This window comes from Euprymna scolopes, chromosome 15 (assembly GCF_053919585.1).
Source record: "Euprymna scolopes isolate OS-2025 chromosome 15, ASM5391958v1, whole genome shotgun sequence".
NCBI lineage: Eukaryota > Metazoa > Mollusca > Cephalopoda > Sepiida > Sepiolidae > Euprymna > Euprymna scolopes.
The window spans coordinates 79,480,445-79,499,650 of record NC_136496.1 but is presented as its reverse complement, the minus strand read 5'-3'; the positions used below and the strand labels follow the sequence as shown (position 1 = coordinate 79,499,650).

The 19,206-nt window shown below is 36.5% G+C and overlaps 2 protein-coding genes across 5 annotated transcripts in view; one reads left to right on the top strand and one right to left on the bottom strand.

The window, feature by feature from the left end:
- The window catches only part of LOC145293935 (mitochondrial inner membrane protein Mpv17-like), a 146,083-nt gene that overhangs the window by 4,022 nt on the left and 122,855 nt on the right, over positions 1-19,206 (top strand). The window contains exon 1 of one of the 3 annotated variants that reach the window (XM_080140774.1): positions 4,214-5,740. The exons of 1 other annotated variant lie outside the window; for it this stretch is intronic. In XM_080140774.1, the coding sequence (XP_079996900.1) occupies positions 5,668-5,740 (73 nt within the window). In that variant the 5' untranslated portion in view covers positions 4,214-5,667. Of the gene's footprint in view, positions 1-4,213; positions 5,741-18,392; positions 18,996-19,206 lie in introns of those variants that run through there. One more of the 3 variants, XM_080140777.1, reaches the window with a different exon arrangement.
- LOC145293934 (KICSTOR subunit 2-like) overlaps positions 1-19,206 on the bottom strand; it is a 229,609-nt gene that overhangs the window by 123,783 nt on the left and 86,620 nt on the right. The gene's annotated exons all lie outside the window — the stretch shown is intronic.

The following is a 19,206-nucleotide window of genomic DNA, read 5'->3' as shown; positions in this document are numbered from 1 at the left end:
AAATGTGATTATTTTTTACCTACGGTAACACATATTTCTTCACGCACAAGGCTTCATGGCTTACGCATATGTGTTGTTTTTATGTCCTTTTGTCCATCCGTATTTCAAAACAGGAAAAAAACACTGCTTCGCTAACACCGGCTAATGCTTACGTAATGGCGGTCTTTTCAAATAGTTGTTTAAAAAAATTCTTTTATTTAAAAAATACATGGAATATAAAATATAAACATGGACAAATTCTCATAAATGAAGAATGGAAACACCATTGATTAGTATTTTATATAGGTAAGTGATTTATTTTAATTTATATATATTTATTATATTTAGATTAAGTTAAAATTTGTTGAATTTCGTGAAATCTTTTTTAAAGAAACCTGATTTTAAAAAAATATTGTATATTTTTCAATAAAACCTTTTCTTATTTTAAAGTTTGGTCTTTGCTCCTTTTATTGAAAAGAAAATTAGGATTTATTCATATTGTTATAAGCTTATTCATATTGTTATAAGCTTTGAAAGATAGAGAGTCTACATAATCACTCCTTTTTTTAATGGCAAATTCTGACATTCCTAGTGCTGCGCCGCAGTGTCAGCAATCATTTGTCAGTATTTCTGCAGCTTATGGACCGTGCTGAAATAATAACGTGACATTCTGACATATTCTTTGAGACATTTCGGTAAAGGTGCAGCAATAGCAGTGTCAGAAACCAACATTAAAAATGCGTGAAAAAAAATTGAATTCAACCTCCTATATTTCCAAGCTTATAACTACTTGAAAATGTAATTAAAACCCTAATCTTTTTTTCAATTAAAGGAGCAAAGACCTAATTTGATAAAAAATAACAGGTTTAATAGCAAATTATGTAATATTTGTTTTTTTTAAATAGGTTTTCTTTAAAAAGACATTGAAAGAAAATCAAGAAATTTTAACTTGCTTCGATAAATATATTCATATATAAATTCCAAAAAATCACTTACCTATAAAAAAATACTATTCCATGGGTACTTCCATTATTCATTGTTAAGAATTTATCCATATTTATTTTAAATTCCATGTATTTTTCAAATAAAAGAATTTTTTTAAACAACTATTTGAAAATACCACCATTACGTAAGCATTGTTATGTTTTAGCAAAACGCCGGAAGTGGTGTTTATTCTTGTTTTGAAATACGGATGGACAGAAGGAAATAAAAACCATACATTTGCGTTAGCCGTCTAGCCTTGTGCGTGAAGAAATATGTGTACCGTAGGTAAAATATAATCACATTTTACTTATAAGTTTTTGCCTTAAAAAAGAAAACAGTCGAGGAATTTTTTTTTTTTCTTTTCTCAAAGAAATACATGAGTTTTGGATTTAATATATTTTATTTCTACTTTATAGAGTGAATTTTTTTTTTAATATCTAAAAAAAAAAAACATTGAATGAAATAGAAATAAGTGTCGTAATTAAACGAAACTTTCTGTGCAGTATAAGAACATTATAAGGTTTCACTTAAAAAAAAATTCAATGTGGTTTTTTAAGAAAAGGTTTTAAACTCTGGACTTTGCAGGTAAATTTGCAAATAACTGTATTTTTTTGTTGTTGTTTTAAATTAGCTTATTTTATTTATTGATCTTTTATCTTCAAATTGTGATATATAAATTTAAGGTGAGAAAATTAATTATTTTCATTTTAATAGACATTTCAAAATGGGGGGTGAATTTTGAAAAAACCCTTGTCTAGAAAATTATACTTGGTTTATTGGAAAGAGCATAAAATTTCACATTCAACCTAAAAATATCATAAAAATTGAACCAATAGAAAAATTTTGATAGATTTTTAAAGTGAAAAAATTGAAAAAGAATTAACTCGTAAAAATTCAATTGATTTCATTACGTAAACCAAATGGCTGCATGAAGTCCTGCAGACACTTTGTAATCACTGGGGTTTTTTTTTAAATAAAAAATAATATTTCTATTATTTTTTAAAAGACTTTAGTAGTTTATTTTGGAAGTATATTCCATAAAGAAAATAAACAACCCACTTTAAAAAGAGAAATTACGAGATTTTTATATTTTATTCGCAGTTTTTTGTTAGGGGTGTCAAAAATTCCCAAAAAATTCTGACACACCTAGTGGAGCAACTGCACCTTTCCACCATCAAAAAATCCTTTAAAATGACCACTATTACAGGTTTTTTGGTGCTTAAAACGAAAATAACGTTTAAGATTCCAGTTTACAAGTAGTTTCCAAGATGTGAAGAAATTATAGTTTCAAAAGGTGGAAGTTCACTTTTCTATATTAATTTAACGTTAAATGAGCACCCACTTATGGCCACCTTTTTTTTTTTTTGTTGGGGGGGGGTCAACGTAAAATAAACACAATTTAACGTAAAATGGGTAATTGTGATCTGGTAGACCAACACAAAACATACCTTAAAAAAACTTGTCTTCTATGGGTTTTCGGGTGTGTTGAAAACGAATATCGCATTTAAAATTGGGGTCCGCAATTAGTTTTCACGATATTGAAAAGATATTTTTCCACATGTTTCATGCAATAAAAAAATACCTGCGTCTTCGTGTGTACAACAATGGCCACCAGTAGGTGTATCAGAAGCAGCAATTAAAAATGCGTGATAAGAACATTAATAATTCAACTTACTATATTTCAAAGCTTATAACTACTTGAAAAATGTAATTTAAACCCTAATTTCTTTTTCAATTAAAGGAGCAAAGACCAAATTTTTAAAAAAATAACAGATTTAATAGCAAATTATGCAATATTTGTTTTTTAAAATCGGTTTTCTTTAAAAAAGATTTAAAGAAAATCAACAAAATTTTACTTACTTCGATTATAAAAATATATATAAATTCCAAAAAAATCACTTACCTATAAAAAATACTATTCATAAGTACTTCCGTTGTTCATTTTTAAGAATTTATCTATATTTATATCTTATATTCCATGTCATTTTTAAATAAAATATTTTTTTAAGCAAGTATTCAAAAAACCATGCAATCGGGTGTTTTTCACAGTTGAAATAAAGGGAGACAAATATCTGCTTTTTTTTGCGTTGAATCTTCGGTGGCACTAAGCGTCACAATTAATGTCTCTTTCTATTGCGTGTTGTAAACCAAAATTAGTATTTTGGGGCCACCGTAGGTGAAAACTGAACACATTCACTTAATAGTTTTTGCCATTTAAAAATAAACCCACTCTACCGATTTTTTTTATTCTCTTAATGAAATAGATGAGATTTTAAATAATATATTTTATTTCTACTTTATCGAGTGATTTTTTTTTATATCAAAAAAAGAAAACATTGAATGAAATAGAAAAATTGTCATCAGCATCTGATATTTACTTGACTATGTAAGCATCACATGAGCTTTTACTTATAAAAAAAAAATCAACGTGGTTCAAAAAAAAAACAAAGGTTTTACACTTTGGACTTTACAGGTAAATTTCCAAAAAAGACTTCTTTTTTTGTTTTAAATTAGAATATTTTATTTATTTATCTTTTATCTTCAATTTGTGCTGTATAAAACTTTGGTGCATAAATTAATTATTTACTTTTTAATAGACATTTGAAAATGGGGGGGGGTGAATTAAAAAAAAACGTTTTTCTAAAATATCATATTTGGTTTATTGGAAAGAGCATAAAGTTTCACATTGACCCTGAAAATATCGTAAAAATTTAACCAATAGAAAGATTTTGATAGATTTTTAAAGTTTAAAAATTGAAAAAAAATTAACTCGTAAAATTCAATTGATTTCATTACGTAAACAAAATGGCTGCATGAACGCGCACAGGCTCTTTGTAAACACTGTTTTTTTTTATAAAAAATAATATTTTTATTATTTTTCAAACAACTTTAATAGTTTATTTTGGAAGTATATTCCATAAAGAAAATATACAACCCACTTTTAAAAGAGAAATTACAAGTTTTTTATATTTTATTCGCAGTTTTGTGTTAGAGGTGTCAAAAATTCCCAAAAAATTCTGATGCACCTACGCCACCACATAACATAAAATATCGCATTTAAATTTTCCGCAAATAAGTAGTTTTCTGGATTTTAAGCAATGTAATTCTTTGTTATAAGTGGTGGCCATTGTTGCACGCGCAAGCAAGCACATATTTTTTTGCCACCCTCTTCCTCCCAACAAAACAGGTGGCCATAAAGCGGTATTTATTTTGCGATAAATTAATATAGAAAAGTGACTCCCTATTTTTTTTTTTTTTTTTTAACTATTTCTTCACATTTTGGAAACTACTTGCTTCCTGAAATTTTAAATGTTATTTTCATTTTCAGCACCCTTGATAACCTCCAATTGCCTTTTTTATGTTGTTCTTGGCCTTCGGGCCGGGATCAAAGTGTAGTATCTGTTCCGGCAGATACTGCAAGCAATGACCATATGGTCAATGTAGGGGCAACCCTTCATACCAATTGTCACTATCCAGCTCCCCTACTCCCCAGGGAGTTGGTCCCCATTTCCCCTTCACTCCTCACATTAAAAATCGGCCTTGTGCCTAATTTGCTCGGTGCGGGAGCAAATAAATACCAACCCCACATATAAGTTATTAGTCAATGTAGGGGGAAACCTTTCATACCAATTGTCACTATCCAGCTCCCCTACTCCCCGGGGAGCTGGTCCTCATTTCCCCTTCACTCTCCACATTAAAAAACGGCCTTGTGCCTAATTTGCTCAGTGGGGGAGCAAAAAAATACCCTGTTGTTCTTGGCCTTCGGACCGGGATCAAAGTGTAGTATCTGTTCTGCAGATGCTGCACTTAAGATGAGTTGTACCAGTCAGTGGAGGGGAAACCCTCTATACTGGGACAATTATTATTTTTGGTAACCAGAGTGCCCCCCTTTTTACCTACTTTTAGGGGAGCTGGTTTTTACCTCACATTAAAAACGGCCTTGTGCCTAATTTGCTCAGTGGGGGAGCAAATAAATACCATCTGTTCTGCAGATGCTGCAATGCTGCAGTGCTGTAAGGTAATTTGTCCCAGTCAATGGCGGGGAAACCCTCTATACTGGGACAATTACTATTTTTGGACCCAACCAGAGTGCCCCTTTCCCCTTTTTTCGGGGAGCTGGTTTAACCCCACTTTAAAAACAACCTCGTGTCACATTTTGCTTTGGTGGGAAAGCAAATAAATACTAATAGTGACCATTTTAAAGGATTGTGGGAAGGTAGAAAAGATGCTGCATTGTGCATTCACTGCAGAGTGCAGCCACTCTGCAACCGAAATGTCTCAAGGAATATGCCGGAATGCCAATAACGTTTTATTAGAATTTGGAAACTTATTCTTAATATGAGGAAGGGCTTTATTAACCCTTCTGTACTTTCATCTAACAATTTAATAAACAAAAGATACCGTAAAAAAATTGAATCTAACTTAGAAACCCTACGATTCGTAAACTGTAAAACTACTCATTGTTTCTGTTTTATATTTTTCTTTTCTCTTAATTATCTCCCCCTCCGTTTTCTCTCTCTCCCCTTCTCCCACCCTTTGTCTGCTTCTCCTCCGTATTCATCTTTCTCGAGTTTTTCTTTTCCTTCCCGGAATCATCTCTCTCTCTCTTTCCCCCATAATTATCTCTCTTTCGTTATGCAACACAACAAAATCTCCTAATCACAACAAAATCCATCGAATCTATCCTTTCACACAACGAATAATATGGCGGCTCTGTGGAGAACATACTTGAGGCTTTTAGAAAAACATCCATGGAAAACTCAAGTGACTTCCACAGGTGCGATATCTTAAATATTAAATCTAAAACCATTATTTATTTCAATCATTTAATAACAAAACAAAATATATATATGTATGAATTACGTAATCAGAACTAAGTGTGAATACACAGTGTTTGATTCGGTCGATGACTTGAAATTTCTCAATCGAATAGTAGTAACGATAAAAAAACACGTGTTTACTATTGTTTTTCTTGCGTTCTTTTAATAAATAATTTCATGTAAAATATAGATTATCCAATACTTGTGCAGAATACGGATCGTACTGAAAGAATACCGTTATTATTTAGAAACCCATTCTTAATATAGGGAATGGGGGAGCTTTCTTAACTATTCTGTACTTTCACCTAACAATTTAATAAAAACATATCGTAAAAATTGGATTTAAATTGAAAATACGATCTAAAAAAATAGCACGGCCACGGCCCGTAATAAAATGTTTGGTACTTATGCAGAGAAGGTACAGTGCTATTTAAAAAATATATATACAGCATTTTCAAGTTAAATTCAAGTTTTACGGTATCTTTTGTTTATAAAATTGTTAAATAAAAGTACAGAGTAGTTACAAAGCTCCCTCCCTGCCCTCCTCATGTTAAGAATAGGTTTCTAAATAACGTTATTTCAGCACTGTCACTACTTTCTCGGCATAAATACCTTTGTTTTTTAATTTCAAATTTGGTATTTGATATTATTTTAACATTTGTTTCAAAATTTAAATTGAATTTTAAAGTTTTGTCGAACATTTTAAACGTTTGCTTATATTGTTTATAATTAATTTTACACATTTTTATTTATTTTGTATGTTGTTGTAATTTTTGCTTTTTGCTCTTTTAAAAAATATACTTTTCTTTTTCTTATATATGCTTTTTTTTTTCTCAGTTAAAAATGACCTTAAAGAATGAATGGTCGTTTTCTTCAAGTTCACACACTAACACTCGTGAAATGTATTCCTTCTGAGAACTTTTGGAGGGGAGGTCATGAAACATTAAAGATTGTGGTGCACTTGGTGCTTGTTCATACACCCCCACCTCCCTAAGAAAAACAAAAATTAAAGAAAAAATCTTGCTTATCATGAAAAGAAAATATCATGCAAAAACAAAATCACGTAAATTGATCAAGTAGTTTCCAAAATTTCTTATTTACATTGTAATTCATTATATGCTTGTTTGTTTTTTGTTTTTTTTCTCGCGTTATTTTGAAACTGGTTAAAACCAAGTTACATCCGTTTTTGTTTCAATGTTTCTACTCTTCGTCAGCTGATCTGATCTGGAAAAGTCACATCTGGTTAATCTTAACCGGTTTTAAAATATGCAAACAAACTTGGTTGTTTTTCAGACTGACAGAATATTTTAATATAGGTAAACATTAATCAGAAGTGACTTTTCCAGGGCATTCCTATATGTCAGATCGGATCAGCTGACGAAGAATGTAAACACTGAACAGAGACGGACGGGATTTGATTTGAACCTTGAAACCTTTTAAATAAACTAGCATAGTGAAAGTGGTACTTCTGCAGTTTATAGACCTTGTTATAATAATAACGTTATCTACTTTTAGTAACCCATTGTTTCGTTTTTTTTTGTTTTTTGTTTTTTAGATGAGGCTTGATTATTTTGGTTATTCGAACTACTAGTTTCATCTGTTATAATTTTTCACAATGTGTTGGCCGGTGTAACTTCCGACTTTCTTAATGTGCATCTTTAGAATCTGTATTTCGGACAACGGAATTTCGAACTGAATCCTTTATTTATGTAGTGAGTGGAGTACTGGAGTACTAGTGATCAGTTCGAAATTCCGTAAAGATTCCAGAGTTCGACATAAAGATATCCAAATTCGAGGAGATACGCCTGCAGTAGGTCGGAGGTTACATCGATTGAAACGTTATGACAATAACAACCAAGATGAGAATAGTAGTTCGAATACAAATAGACTGTTTCATTTTTTGGTGTGTGGGGAAGAGGGGGGGGCGTCAGTTTTCCATGTTACCTAAACCAACTCTCACATTACAACCGATGTGTTTACTCTGTGACCTCTCCCAGTAACAAAATTCTTTGAAAATAAAAATAAAGAGAGACCTAACGATGTGTTAATTAACATTACTAGGTTTTTGGTTTATTTTAAAAGTGCTTCTTCGTTATTAGAGCGAAATTCGAAAGTCAAAAGGCGGATCTGAACGAGAATCCCCCCCCTAGAATTTTAACCGGTATTCCTGCAGTTGGTATTTTTTTTTTTTTACGACTTAACTCAACAGCGTAGTATAAACACCTCCAACCTCCAAATGTTAAGAACAGCTTTCGGAATAAACACCCTCAACCTCGAAAATCATACTAAAACATACTATAAAAATTAATTAGGTATTATTTTACTTTAAGGCCCGTCTCACGTCCGTATATAACAAAATATTGTTGCTGTAGATTTCGGTGTGCTAAAAACGAATCTGAAAACCGTTTCCGTCGCAAAAAAATAGTTTTCATGATATGAAGAAATTACTTTTTCGAAAAGTGGGTGATCACTTTTCAATGTAAATTTAACTTAAAATGAGTACCCACTTTCTGGTCACCTTAGAGAGGGGGGCATTTTTTGTGTGTTTTATTGGCTAAAAAGTTTTTTTGTTTGATTTCTTTTGCATGGTATTAACCCTGAACTCTGAGACTATTTTCCATTTCACAAGTCTTCGTTTACGCTACGCGCGAGCATAAATGAAGGCTATTAAATGTGCACTCGCATACCCAACTGCCTTGTCACAGTGTAGTATTGGCGAAAAATTAAAATTAGACGAAAAACAAGTACTTTTCCAAATATTAAACCATGTAATTCTATATGTTATCACGGGTGGCCATTTTGTACGCGCAAGCGCGCACATGGTCAGCGCATGCGCGATGGTTTGGCTGTGAAATGGCAAATAGTCCCAGAGTTAAGGGGTTGATACCAAACAAACGGTTACCATATTCTTTTAAAGCACACTGAAAACTACAAAAAACTTTTTTTTTCTATACGAATGTGAGACGAGCCTTAAAGTAAAATAATCCAGATTTTTCTTTATTTTTTAATTTCCTCGTGTCCTTATTGAAAGATGAAAAAAGAAATCGAAAAAACTTTTTAGCCAATAAACACACAAAAAATGTCCCTCTCTCTAAGGTGACCAGAAAGTGGGTACTCATTTTAAGTTAAATTTACATCGAAAAGTGATCACCCACTTTTCGAAAAAGTAATTTCTTCATATCATGAAAACTATTTTTTTTTTTTTTGCGACGGAAACGGTTTTCAGATTCGTTTTTAGCACACCGAAATCTACCAAAAAAATATTTTGTTATATACGGATGTGATATTAGGGTGATTCTCGTCCAGGTCCGCCAATCAAAATATTGAGTCTTAGATAAAACTAATGGAATCTATTTAATTGTTATGTCACAGCAAGTAACATATCCAAAAATGGTGCTTCTACACTTTATTGCCGAAATTGGAGACGCTATTTTATTTCACGCACCTGCTGTGCAAATGTAAGGGAGACACCATTATTTTAAACTATGGCCGAATCATGAAATAAATAACAAAAAAATTAACCTTCCGGCGAGAACTATGGAAAAAAGTGAATAAATTACTGAAAACGGGAAATGAAAACAAAAACATTTACTGTATAAAAATTTATCAAAATATAATTGTAAAAACATTTATTGAAAAGTTTCCATAAGAAAATATAAGGTTATCCTGACGCCCCGCACTCCTTTGTTTACATCGGAAGTGACGTCACACAAATCTTATAATACGGATGGCTACAATTGTAAAAATAATTTGTTTTATTTTTCTTTCATTTTGAGCTCCTTTTTTCTCCCGTTTGTTTTTGTTTTCTGCAATTAATAAACCAGTTTACAAGTAAAAAAATAATTTGTTTTAGCGAATTTAATTTTTTTTTTTTCTTCCATTTGTTATATTGGTATTTGAGTGGAGAATCTAACATTTCTTTTCATTTTAAGAATTTGTTTTAGTTTTTAATTACTAACACTGCGGAGAATTTAACTTGTTTTTTTTCTCCCATTTCTTATTTTGAGCGGAGAATTTATTTTATTTTCATTTTGAGCTCTTTTTCCGATCCGGCGTTACCTTTTATAGGTGAATGCCGAGGGGTTGGTAAACTAAAAATAAACCAAATAAAAAAAAAATACCTTGTTTGTACAAAACATACAATAACGTTTAGAATAGGAATGTATGGATGTACTACATGTAACGTGCATCCAGGAGACAAGCGCCCACGTGTTTGTGTGTTGTGTGGGTGCGTAAGAGAGACGGACGAAAAGGAAAGACTTACCTCGAGGCCGGCTCGGCGTCGCCGACCGAAAATAGAGAAAGAAAGATCAAGATGGCGGCCGCCGTCTTTTGTAAAGGATGATATCTCGCAATATGCAAATTTAGCCGGCCTGCAACGGCCATAAAAGCGGGTGATTGAAAGATGTTGGGAAAGCGATGATTGACTTGGTCGGGAATCGTGTTACTGTTGCTTCTCGTGCCGTGTGGGTGTGAGTATATCTTACCGTTGTTGGGACCGTTCTGAGTAACCGATTGTTGGGTCCATTCTGAGTAACCGTTCGCGTCCGTCTAGGTACCTTGCTAGTTGGATTCCGTACAGAACCGGTGTTTACTGATTATTGAATTGCTTTACGTTGCTGCAACATTACACATCTACAGAGGGTGCAGTACTTTTAAAGGATTTTCCTTATACATCTACAGAGGGCGCAGTAATTTTAAAGGACTTTCCTTACACATTTTCTACAAGCTATTTCGGCTATTTGCCCTCTAGGACTATGACCGAGTCGAAATTCGACTTAAAGCTCATACCCGAGTTTGACGGGTCCACGTCCATTGTCGACTGGGTAAAAAGGGTACACACTGTGATTCCCCTGAGATTGGCTGGGGGTGCCTTGAGTGTGTATCAGCAACTCAGTGCTGCCGAAAAGGGAGATGTCACCGCAATTAAGGCTGCGCTGTACAAGGCATTCACCATGGATCCTTGTACGGCCTATGAAAAATTTGCTTCTCGAAAACTTCTACTGGAGGAAAGCGTGGACGTTTTCTTCGTGGAGTTAAAGAAACTCGCAGTCCTATTCGGTGGAGGAGTGTCGGAGTGGACGCTCGCGTACGCGTTTGTGGCGGGCCTTCCCACTCGGGTGAAGCAGCTATTGAGAGCCTCAACCAGCGTTTCAACAACGCCCATGAAACACTTGATGGAACGTGCTCGAGCCATCATCAAAGATGAGGAGGACCTGGGGGAACCAGTTGTGATGACGACACAGACAGGCCAGATTGGCACTCGGGAGATTCCGAATCAGAACCCTGCAAGCAATGGGAAATGTTTTCGCTGCGGCCGACGCAGACATTTTGCAAGGAATTGCACCAACAGGGGGTGTGTGCGCTGTTTTAATTGTGGCGGTTTGGGGCATCTAGCCCAAAACTGTGCGGGAAACGTATCAGGGGAGAGGACATCAGCGCCGCCCTGCTCCTTGAGCAAAATTTGAACAAGGCGCAACCAGTGATGACCGTCTACGTAAACAGGATACCCTGCTCAGCACTTCTTGACTCAGGCTGTTCGCATACTATAGTGAGCGCCAGGCTGTGTCCAAGTTGGACTAAGAGAAAGAATCAAAGTCACCACGATAGGAGGCGAGACCCAGACATGCTGTGGAGCTGGAACTGTCGAGGTCTACACGGACACCGGTGCAGCCACTAAGATCAATATGCTCATGACCCAAGGAAATCTCCTGGGGTTTGACCTGTTGCTCGGATACGATGCCACCAAGGCGCTGGGGGGAGTTGCAATTCATCGGGATGGAAAAGTGCGATTCTTGGAGGCCCCAGTGTGTGCAGCGCTCCACATCGATCGGCCGGATTTTACAGTGGACTACGACTCTCGCAAGAGGGCCTGGATTGCATCTTGGAAGTGGACCGAGGGAAGGGCACCGACTAAACTCAAGAATGGGGTTGCAGATTACCCTATACCCAGTGAGGCCCGAGCAGAATACGAAAGGGAACTAAAGGCGTGGATCCAAGATGGCTGGTTAATCCCCTACCCTGAGGACAAGCTTGGGCCTCCCAAGGGTCTAATACCCTTGATGGCAGTAGTCCAGCATAACAAGTCGAAAGTACGGCCGGTGCTGAACTATAGGGAGCTTAACAAGCATTATGAAGCCTACACTGCCGATGCTGACGTATGCGCCAGCAAGTTGAGGGAATGGCGTCAGAAAGGCACTAATGTCTCAATATTGGATTTGTGAAAAGCCTATTTACAGGTGCGAGTTGATGAGATGTTGTGGCCGTTCCAGACAGTTTGGTTCCAGGGGCAGAGGTACTGCCTTACACGCCTCGGCTTTGGCCTAAATGTGGCACCACAGATTATGAAGACTATTGTCAACACAGTATTGTCCCAAGAAAAGCCCATGAGGGACTCAATGTCAGCTTACATTGATGACGTATACGTCAATGAAGATGTACAGTCTGCGTCGTGTCAAAGAAAAGTTGGCTCAGTTTGGTCTGGAATGCAAGAATCCGGAACGTTTGAGGGAAGGAGCACGTGTATTGGGATTGGATGTTTATGAGGAAGATGGCACCCTACAATGGAGGCGTGGCAGCGAAATTCCAAGCATCCCCAACATCGTTACAAGGCGGACCGTTTTTTCTTGGTGTGGAAAACTTGTTGATCACCTACCGGCCTGTGGCTGGCTCCGCGCAGCTGTTGGTGTAATTAAACGCAGAGCAAATTTAACAACCACAGGTTGGGATGACATATCCGATGATGTCCTACTAACTCTGATGATTAAAGAGACACTGGAGAGAGTGAACAAGAAGGACCATGCTTGTGGGCGGTGGTGTGTTAACGGCGACAACGTAGGTGTGTGGGTTGATGGCAGTTCTTTAGCGTTGGGAGTATCGTTGGAGCAAGGAGGAAACGTGTTCGAAGATGCATGTTGGCTGCGGCCCGTAACAGATTCTCAGCATATCAACCTGGCAGAGCTGGACGCCATTGTAAAGGGGATAAATCTGGCCCTGCAGTGGCAGTCTAAGAAGTTAACCTTGTACACAGATTCTCTCTGTGTCTACCACTGGGTGTCTGACACACTTTCAGGACGGACACGTATCCGTACCAAGGCAGCAGGCGAAATGTTAATACGGAGAAGGCTAGACACGCTAAAAAACCTGGTATCTGAGTATGGGCTATCACTGAGCGTCACTCTGGTGCCATCACATTGTAATCGTGCTGACCAACTGACCCGAGTACCTCACAAATGGTATGAAGCCGCGAAGATGGGAATGGAGATTACTGCTCGATCTTGTGCAGTTGCAATCGACCCATGTCAAATACAAAAAATTCATGCACAGAGCGGACATCCGGGTATCAAGATGACCCTTTATTTTGTGAGGCGCGTATACCCAGCAGTGACCAAGATGGATGTCAGACAGATCATCAGAAATTGTGAGGCTTGCCAGTCTATTGATCCGGCACCAGAGCGATGACAGAAGGGTCGATTGGAAGTTGAGGGTGTGTGGCAGCGGCTGGCCATGGATATCACCCATTACAGTGGCAAGCCCTTTCTAACTCTCATTGATTGCGGGCCTACGAGATTTGCGGTGTGGCGGAAGATGACCAGACAGGATTCGGCAAATGTTGTTCGCCACCTATCATCCATTTTTTCTGAGCGAGGTGCGCCGGAAGAGCTCCTGACTGACAATGATGCAGCGTTTTGTACCCAACAATCCGGCAGTTGTTAGATGAGTGGGGCGTCTGACTACGGTTGCGATGTGCGCATGTGCCGTCAGGAAATGGCATTGTTGAAAGAAGCCATCGCAGCAACAAGAGAATTGCTGCCAGGAAGCGATGTACTATTACGGAAGCCACATATTGGTATAACATTACGCCAAAGGACGGGACGTCTCCTTCAACCGCACCTGCGAATGCTATTTACACATACCGAGTCGGAGTGAAGGGAATCAACACTACGCAGCCAGCCGACAAAGGAACATGTAACAGATATGAAGTGGGAGATCCAGTGTGGGTGCGGCCCCCAGGAAATCAGTGCACCGACAAGTTTAAGCGAGGACACATATCCGGAGTGATTAGCCAGCAGTCTGTGTTGGTCGATGGAACCCCACGACATGTGCGAGATCTTCGCCCAGCTACCAAGGCGTGTCACACAACTACAGAAGAAAGCAGTGAAGCGTCCAGTGATGAGCTGCCAATACACGGATTCAGTGAGCCCCCTCCAGAGACTGATAGTGATACTTCGTCTGATGATCCAGTGCCCGAATCTGAACCAGTGAATGTACCTCTTCGCAGAAGCACACGCACTAAAAGTTCCCAAATGTTCCCTATGTGATCATCAGATCAGGGGGGAGTGTAATGTGCATCCAGGAGACAAGCGCCCGCGTGTTTGTGTGTTGTGTGTGTGCGTAAGAGAGACGGACGAAAAGGAAAGACTTACCTCGGGGCCGGCTCGGCGTCGCCAACCGAAAATAGAGAAAGAAAGATCAAGATGGTGGCCGCCGTCTTTTGTAAAGGATGATATCTCGCAAAGTCATATGAATTCTCGCAATATGCAAATTTAGCCCGCCTGCAACGGCCATAAAAGCGGGTGATTGAAAGATGTTGGGAGAGCGATGATTGACTTGGTCGGGAATCGTGTTACTGTTGCTTCTCGTGCCGTGTGGGTGTGAGCATATCTTACCGTTGTTGGGACCGTTCTGAGTAACCGATTGTTGGGTCCGTTCTGAGTAACCGTTCGCGTCCGTCTAGGTACCTTGCTAGTTGGATTCCGTACAGAACCGGTGTTTACTGGTTATTGAATTGCTTTACGTTGCTGCAACATTACACATCTACAGAGGGTGCAGTACTTTTAAAGGATTTTCCTTATACATCTACAGAGGGCGCAGTAATTTTAAAGGACTTTCCTTACACATTTTCTACAAGCTATTTCGGCTATTTGCCCTCTAGGACTATGACCGAGTCGAAATTCGACTTAAAGCTCATACCCGAGTTTGACGGGTCCACGTCCATTGTCGACTGGGTAAAAAGGGTACACACTGTGATTCCCCTGAGATTGGCTGGGGGTGCCTTGAGTGTGTATCAGCAACTCAGTGCTGCCGAAAAGGGAGATGTCACCGCAATTAAGGCTGCGCTGTACAAGGCATTCACCATGGATCCTTGTACGGCCTATGAAAAATTTGCTTCCCGAAAACTTCTACCGGAGGAAAGCGTGGACGTTTTCTTCGTGGAAAAAAAATTTGCTTTGGACTTATATTGACTAAATTAAAATAAATAAACGAATAGATAAAAAATACTGCAAATTCATTTTTAAAAATCTCACTATCATTTGCAATATTTATTTTTAAGTCTAAGAACAAAAAATTTGACTTCATACTGCATTTTAAGAGCAGACGTCAAAATGGAATTTCATGGAAATTGGCAGATGGACTAATAAAAGACATAAACACTTACAAACTCAAAGTTTTGCAAAAATTTACATTGTCAAGTTAACAAATAATTAAAAAAATTAAAAAAAAATTTTTTTTTATTACATTTTCACCCCAAACAAGGCACATTGCCACTTTGATGTAGGGGGCTACTATTAGGGACACAAGCTACAGGGGTACTATGTGGGGAGTTGGGCAGCAAGACGTCAGTTCACGTTACACTTGAACTTCTGCATGTCAGTACAGTTGGAGAAGCAGGAACCCAGAAGGGATTTCCAAAGTTTAGCGGTTCTGGGGAAGAAACTACTGGAGTAGAAGGCTCTCTTACATCTAGGGATCTCAACTGTGAAGGGGTGGGATATTGCTGCTTGTCACGTTTGTCGGGGGGGGGGTATTTACGTAGAGGGGGTACAAGTGTTGCAGTTCGTCAGAACATTCACCGTTAAAGTACTTGTAGAACTGGCAGAGGGATTTTAAATTTCGTCGATGGGACAAAGGCTGAAGCTTGGATGACAGTTCAGGAGCTATCAGGTTGGCCATTCTCTTTTGAACCTTGTCTAGGAGTGAGAGACTAGTAGCAGGTGCACCGGCCCAAATATGACAACAATACTCCATACATGGGCAAATAGTGGCCTTATAGAGGTACAGGATACTTTTAGGTGTTAGTAGCTTTCTAGCACGATAGAGAGAACCTACCTTTTTCGCAACGGTCCTGGCAATGCTCTCAATGTAATTGTTCCAACTCATGTTTCCTGTGAACATTAGGCCGAGGAGTTTTAAAGATGTACTTTCAGATAAAGAGTCATTGCTATTGGTGGTAGAGAAGGTTTCTTGTAGTTATTGAAGGAAACAAGTTTAGTCTTGGCAGCATTGAATGTGCCCATCCATTTTTGTCCCCATTCCACTACAGATTGGAGGTCATCCTCTAGTGTTTCTGCCATTTCTTTAGATATGTGTTCATTTGTTTTCCTGTCGTGTCTGTTATAGAGCGTGGTGTCATCAGCATATATACCCATCTCACTGAAAATTTTGTCAAGGAGGTCATTTATGAATATTAGGAATAATAGAGGTCTAAGGATAGACCCCTGAGGCACTCCCGCATTTATATCATATTGTTTAGATATACGACCATCGAGGACAACCTGGTTTTTCTCTTATCTAAGAAGGATTTAATTATGTTAAGTATTCTTCCAGTGATACCGTATGATCTGAATTTCCTGAGAAGACCTTTGCCATACCCTGTCAAAAGCCTTAGATATCTCCAGAGGTACTGCTCTACCCTCCCCTGCTTTGTCCAGTGAATGGTATATACTCTCGGAGATTACAGTTAGGATGTCTGCTGTGGAACGGGCTTGCCTAAATCCATATTGTTGGTCGGTCAGAAGTTTAGCATCTGTAAGGTGATGGACTAGAGCTTGGTTAATTATGGACTCAAACATTTTGGTAAAAGTGGGAGGAGGCTAATGGGGCCGTAATTTACTGGGTCAGTTCTTTCGCCAGTAGTTTTTGTAGTTGAATTTGCTATTTTAAGATTGCCAATGAAAATAGTCTAAAAAAATGGAAATCCATACTAAAAAATCTGTTTAAAACTTCATATCGCGGAATATTGGAATTTTATTCTATTTAAATCTTTTAAAAATTAATTATTTTTTAGAATTTTTCCTTTTTTTTTTTGTAATCTAACTAATTATATTATATATTATTGAGAAAAAAACATTGTTTTTTTTTTTAAACATGATAATATTGATTTTATCCATTTTTTATTTACAACTCCAAGGTAAGGGAAATAAGTAATGGGTTTATACATGTATTAAAAAAATTATTTGTTGTAATTATTTAAATTCTTCGGCTTTATATTATGTTGCAATTGTTATGAAACTTAATTTATTTTGTTTAATTTTAATAACATGAAATATGACGTTAGAACACCTAAAAAATATTTCCCCTCATATATTTAACGAAAACTACATTTAAAATATTAGTCAATTTTAAAAATGAGTACATAGCGAAAATTTCATGAAAATCTGACCATTAGTTGATTTTTGCCAGATTGTTTTTATTTCTATTTTTAATAAAACATGAACATAAAGTTTTCATTACACATAGTGTAACCCGGATATAAGATACTTTGTACCGGGGGGGGGGGGGTGCTAAGCTCTCTTATATTTGGGTTACATTTATATCCGGGGATTCTTGTATCCAAGTTATACTGTACATTAACACAGGCTCTAATTTGGGACCAGAAAGAATCTCTCTTATATCCGTTGTTCTTATATTCTGGTATCTTATATCCGGGTTTACACTGTATAAGAAACTTATAATGACATAAAATTGAGGGGGGGGGGATAACAAAATTAGTGCTTAAGTTTCTTATATTCATTTTAAGGGTTTGTATTACTGTACACATAGATTCGAAAAAGTTGTCAAAAAACAAATATATAACAAATAAATGTTATCAAAGGCAAGATAAGCTACTTTTCTACCAAACTGGATATATTTTTCGTGTTTTTACTCAATGTAACATGTTTATTCAGCTCGAAAACCATACAGTGTTTACCGATGTATTGGAAAATTCAAGATGGCGTCTTATTCTCTCTTTAACAGGGTAAGTGTGGGAAAAGATGTTATAAATAAAAAACCGGATAAAATACTGTTAAAAACTCGCTCAATATATGTTAGCGTGACATAGGTTGACATATATTCGGCGGGTTTTTAATAGTATTTTGTATAGTTTTTTATTTATAACACCTTTTTCCAAACTTACGGTGTTAAAGAGGGTGTGAGACGCCATTTTGAATTTTCGAATACATCGGTAAACACTGTATGTTTTTCGAGCTGAATAAATATGTTACATTGAATAAAAACACAAAAAATATATCCAGTTTGGTAGAAAAGTAACTTATCTTGCCTTTGATAACATTTATTTGTTATATATTTGTTTTTTTGACAACTTTTTCGAATCTATGTGTACAGTAATACAAACCCGAATTTTCTTTTTAGAAATGTGGTACAAAAGCTTAATGTTTTATTAAAAATAAAAAACATCTCTATTTTGTTGAAAAAAAAATCGACTCAATTTTGTGTTATAAGTTTTTATATTTATCAAAAAAAAAAAACTTTTTCAACAACAAAAAAAAAAAAAACATGCATTCAAAGATTTCAGAATTTTTGCTTTGTTACGAAAAAAAAAAAATCCTGTCAGTTTTTGATTTGGTCTTGAAATTGCATTTGTCTGCCCCTCCACATGTCCGAACTGAAAACCAAAGACGTTGTACCTACGCACAAGTGCCCAACATTTATACTGTAACAGCAATTATAGTGTTTCTGAATTTCTTAGATGAGTGCAGTTGTTTTTATTTCTCTTGCACTTAGTTTACTGAGTATATTTGCCAGTTTTTGGAATTCTTTTTCATGAGTTCGGCTGCTGTTATAATTACTTAAATGATGGAGAACTTCCCAATATTCCAGTTTCTTTTCATGTCAGACAAAAGACTTTGGTATTTCCTTATCTTTTCTCTCAAAGCTGTGTTTGATTAGCTGATAGTGTGACCTCCAAGATCATGTTGTATATGAGTGAAATCGAGAAGAGAAAACAGGGAAAAGAAAAAAGAGAAGCAAAGATAATCATGTAAATAAACTCGCAAGTTAACTGGGTTAAATGAAACTGCTATCGCAGCCAAAAACTTTTCTAACATACTCAAGCCAAGTCTTTTTCAATCTGTCACAGTACTTGGGATATTCAGGTGTGTGGATGCAAGCAGTGACACACTTAATCATCTGAGGCTCCGAGTGCATAAGGTATTATATTATGTTGAAGTGAAAGGTTCGAAAAATTATGACATCTATATATCTATTGCAATTGATATAACTTATTGCGGCATTAAGAATTGATTATATAATGTAAAAATGAATTAAAAAAATAAATTCTTAATGCTACAACATTTCAAGTTATAGATTTATTATATTTTTTACTAGAATATCTTGTCCTTTCCTTTTCCATGTTTAAGCT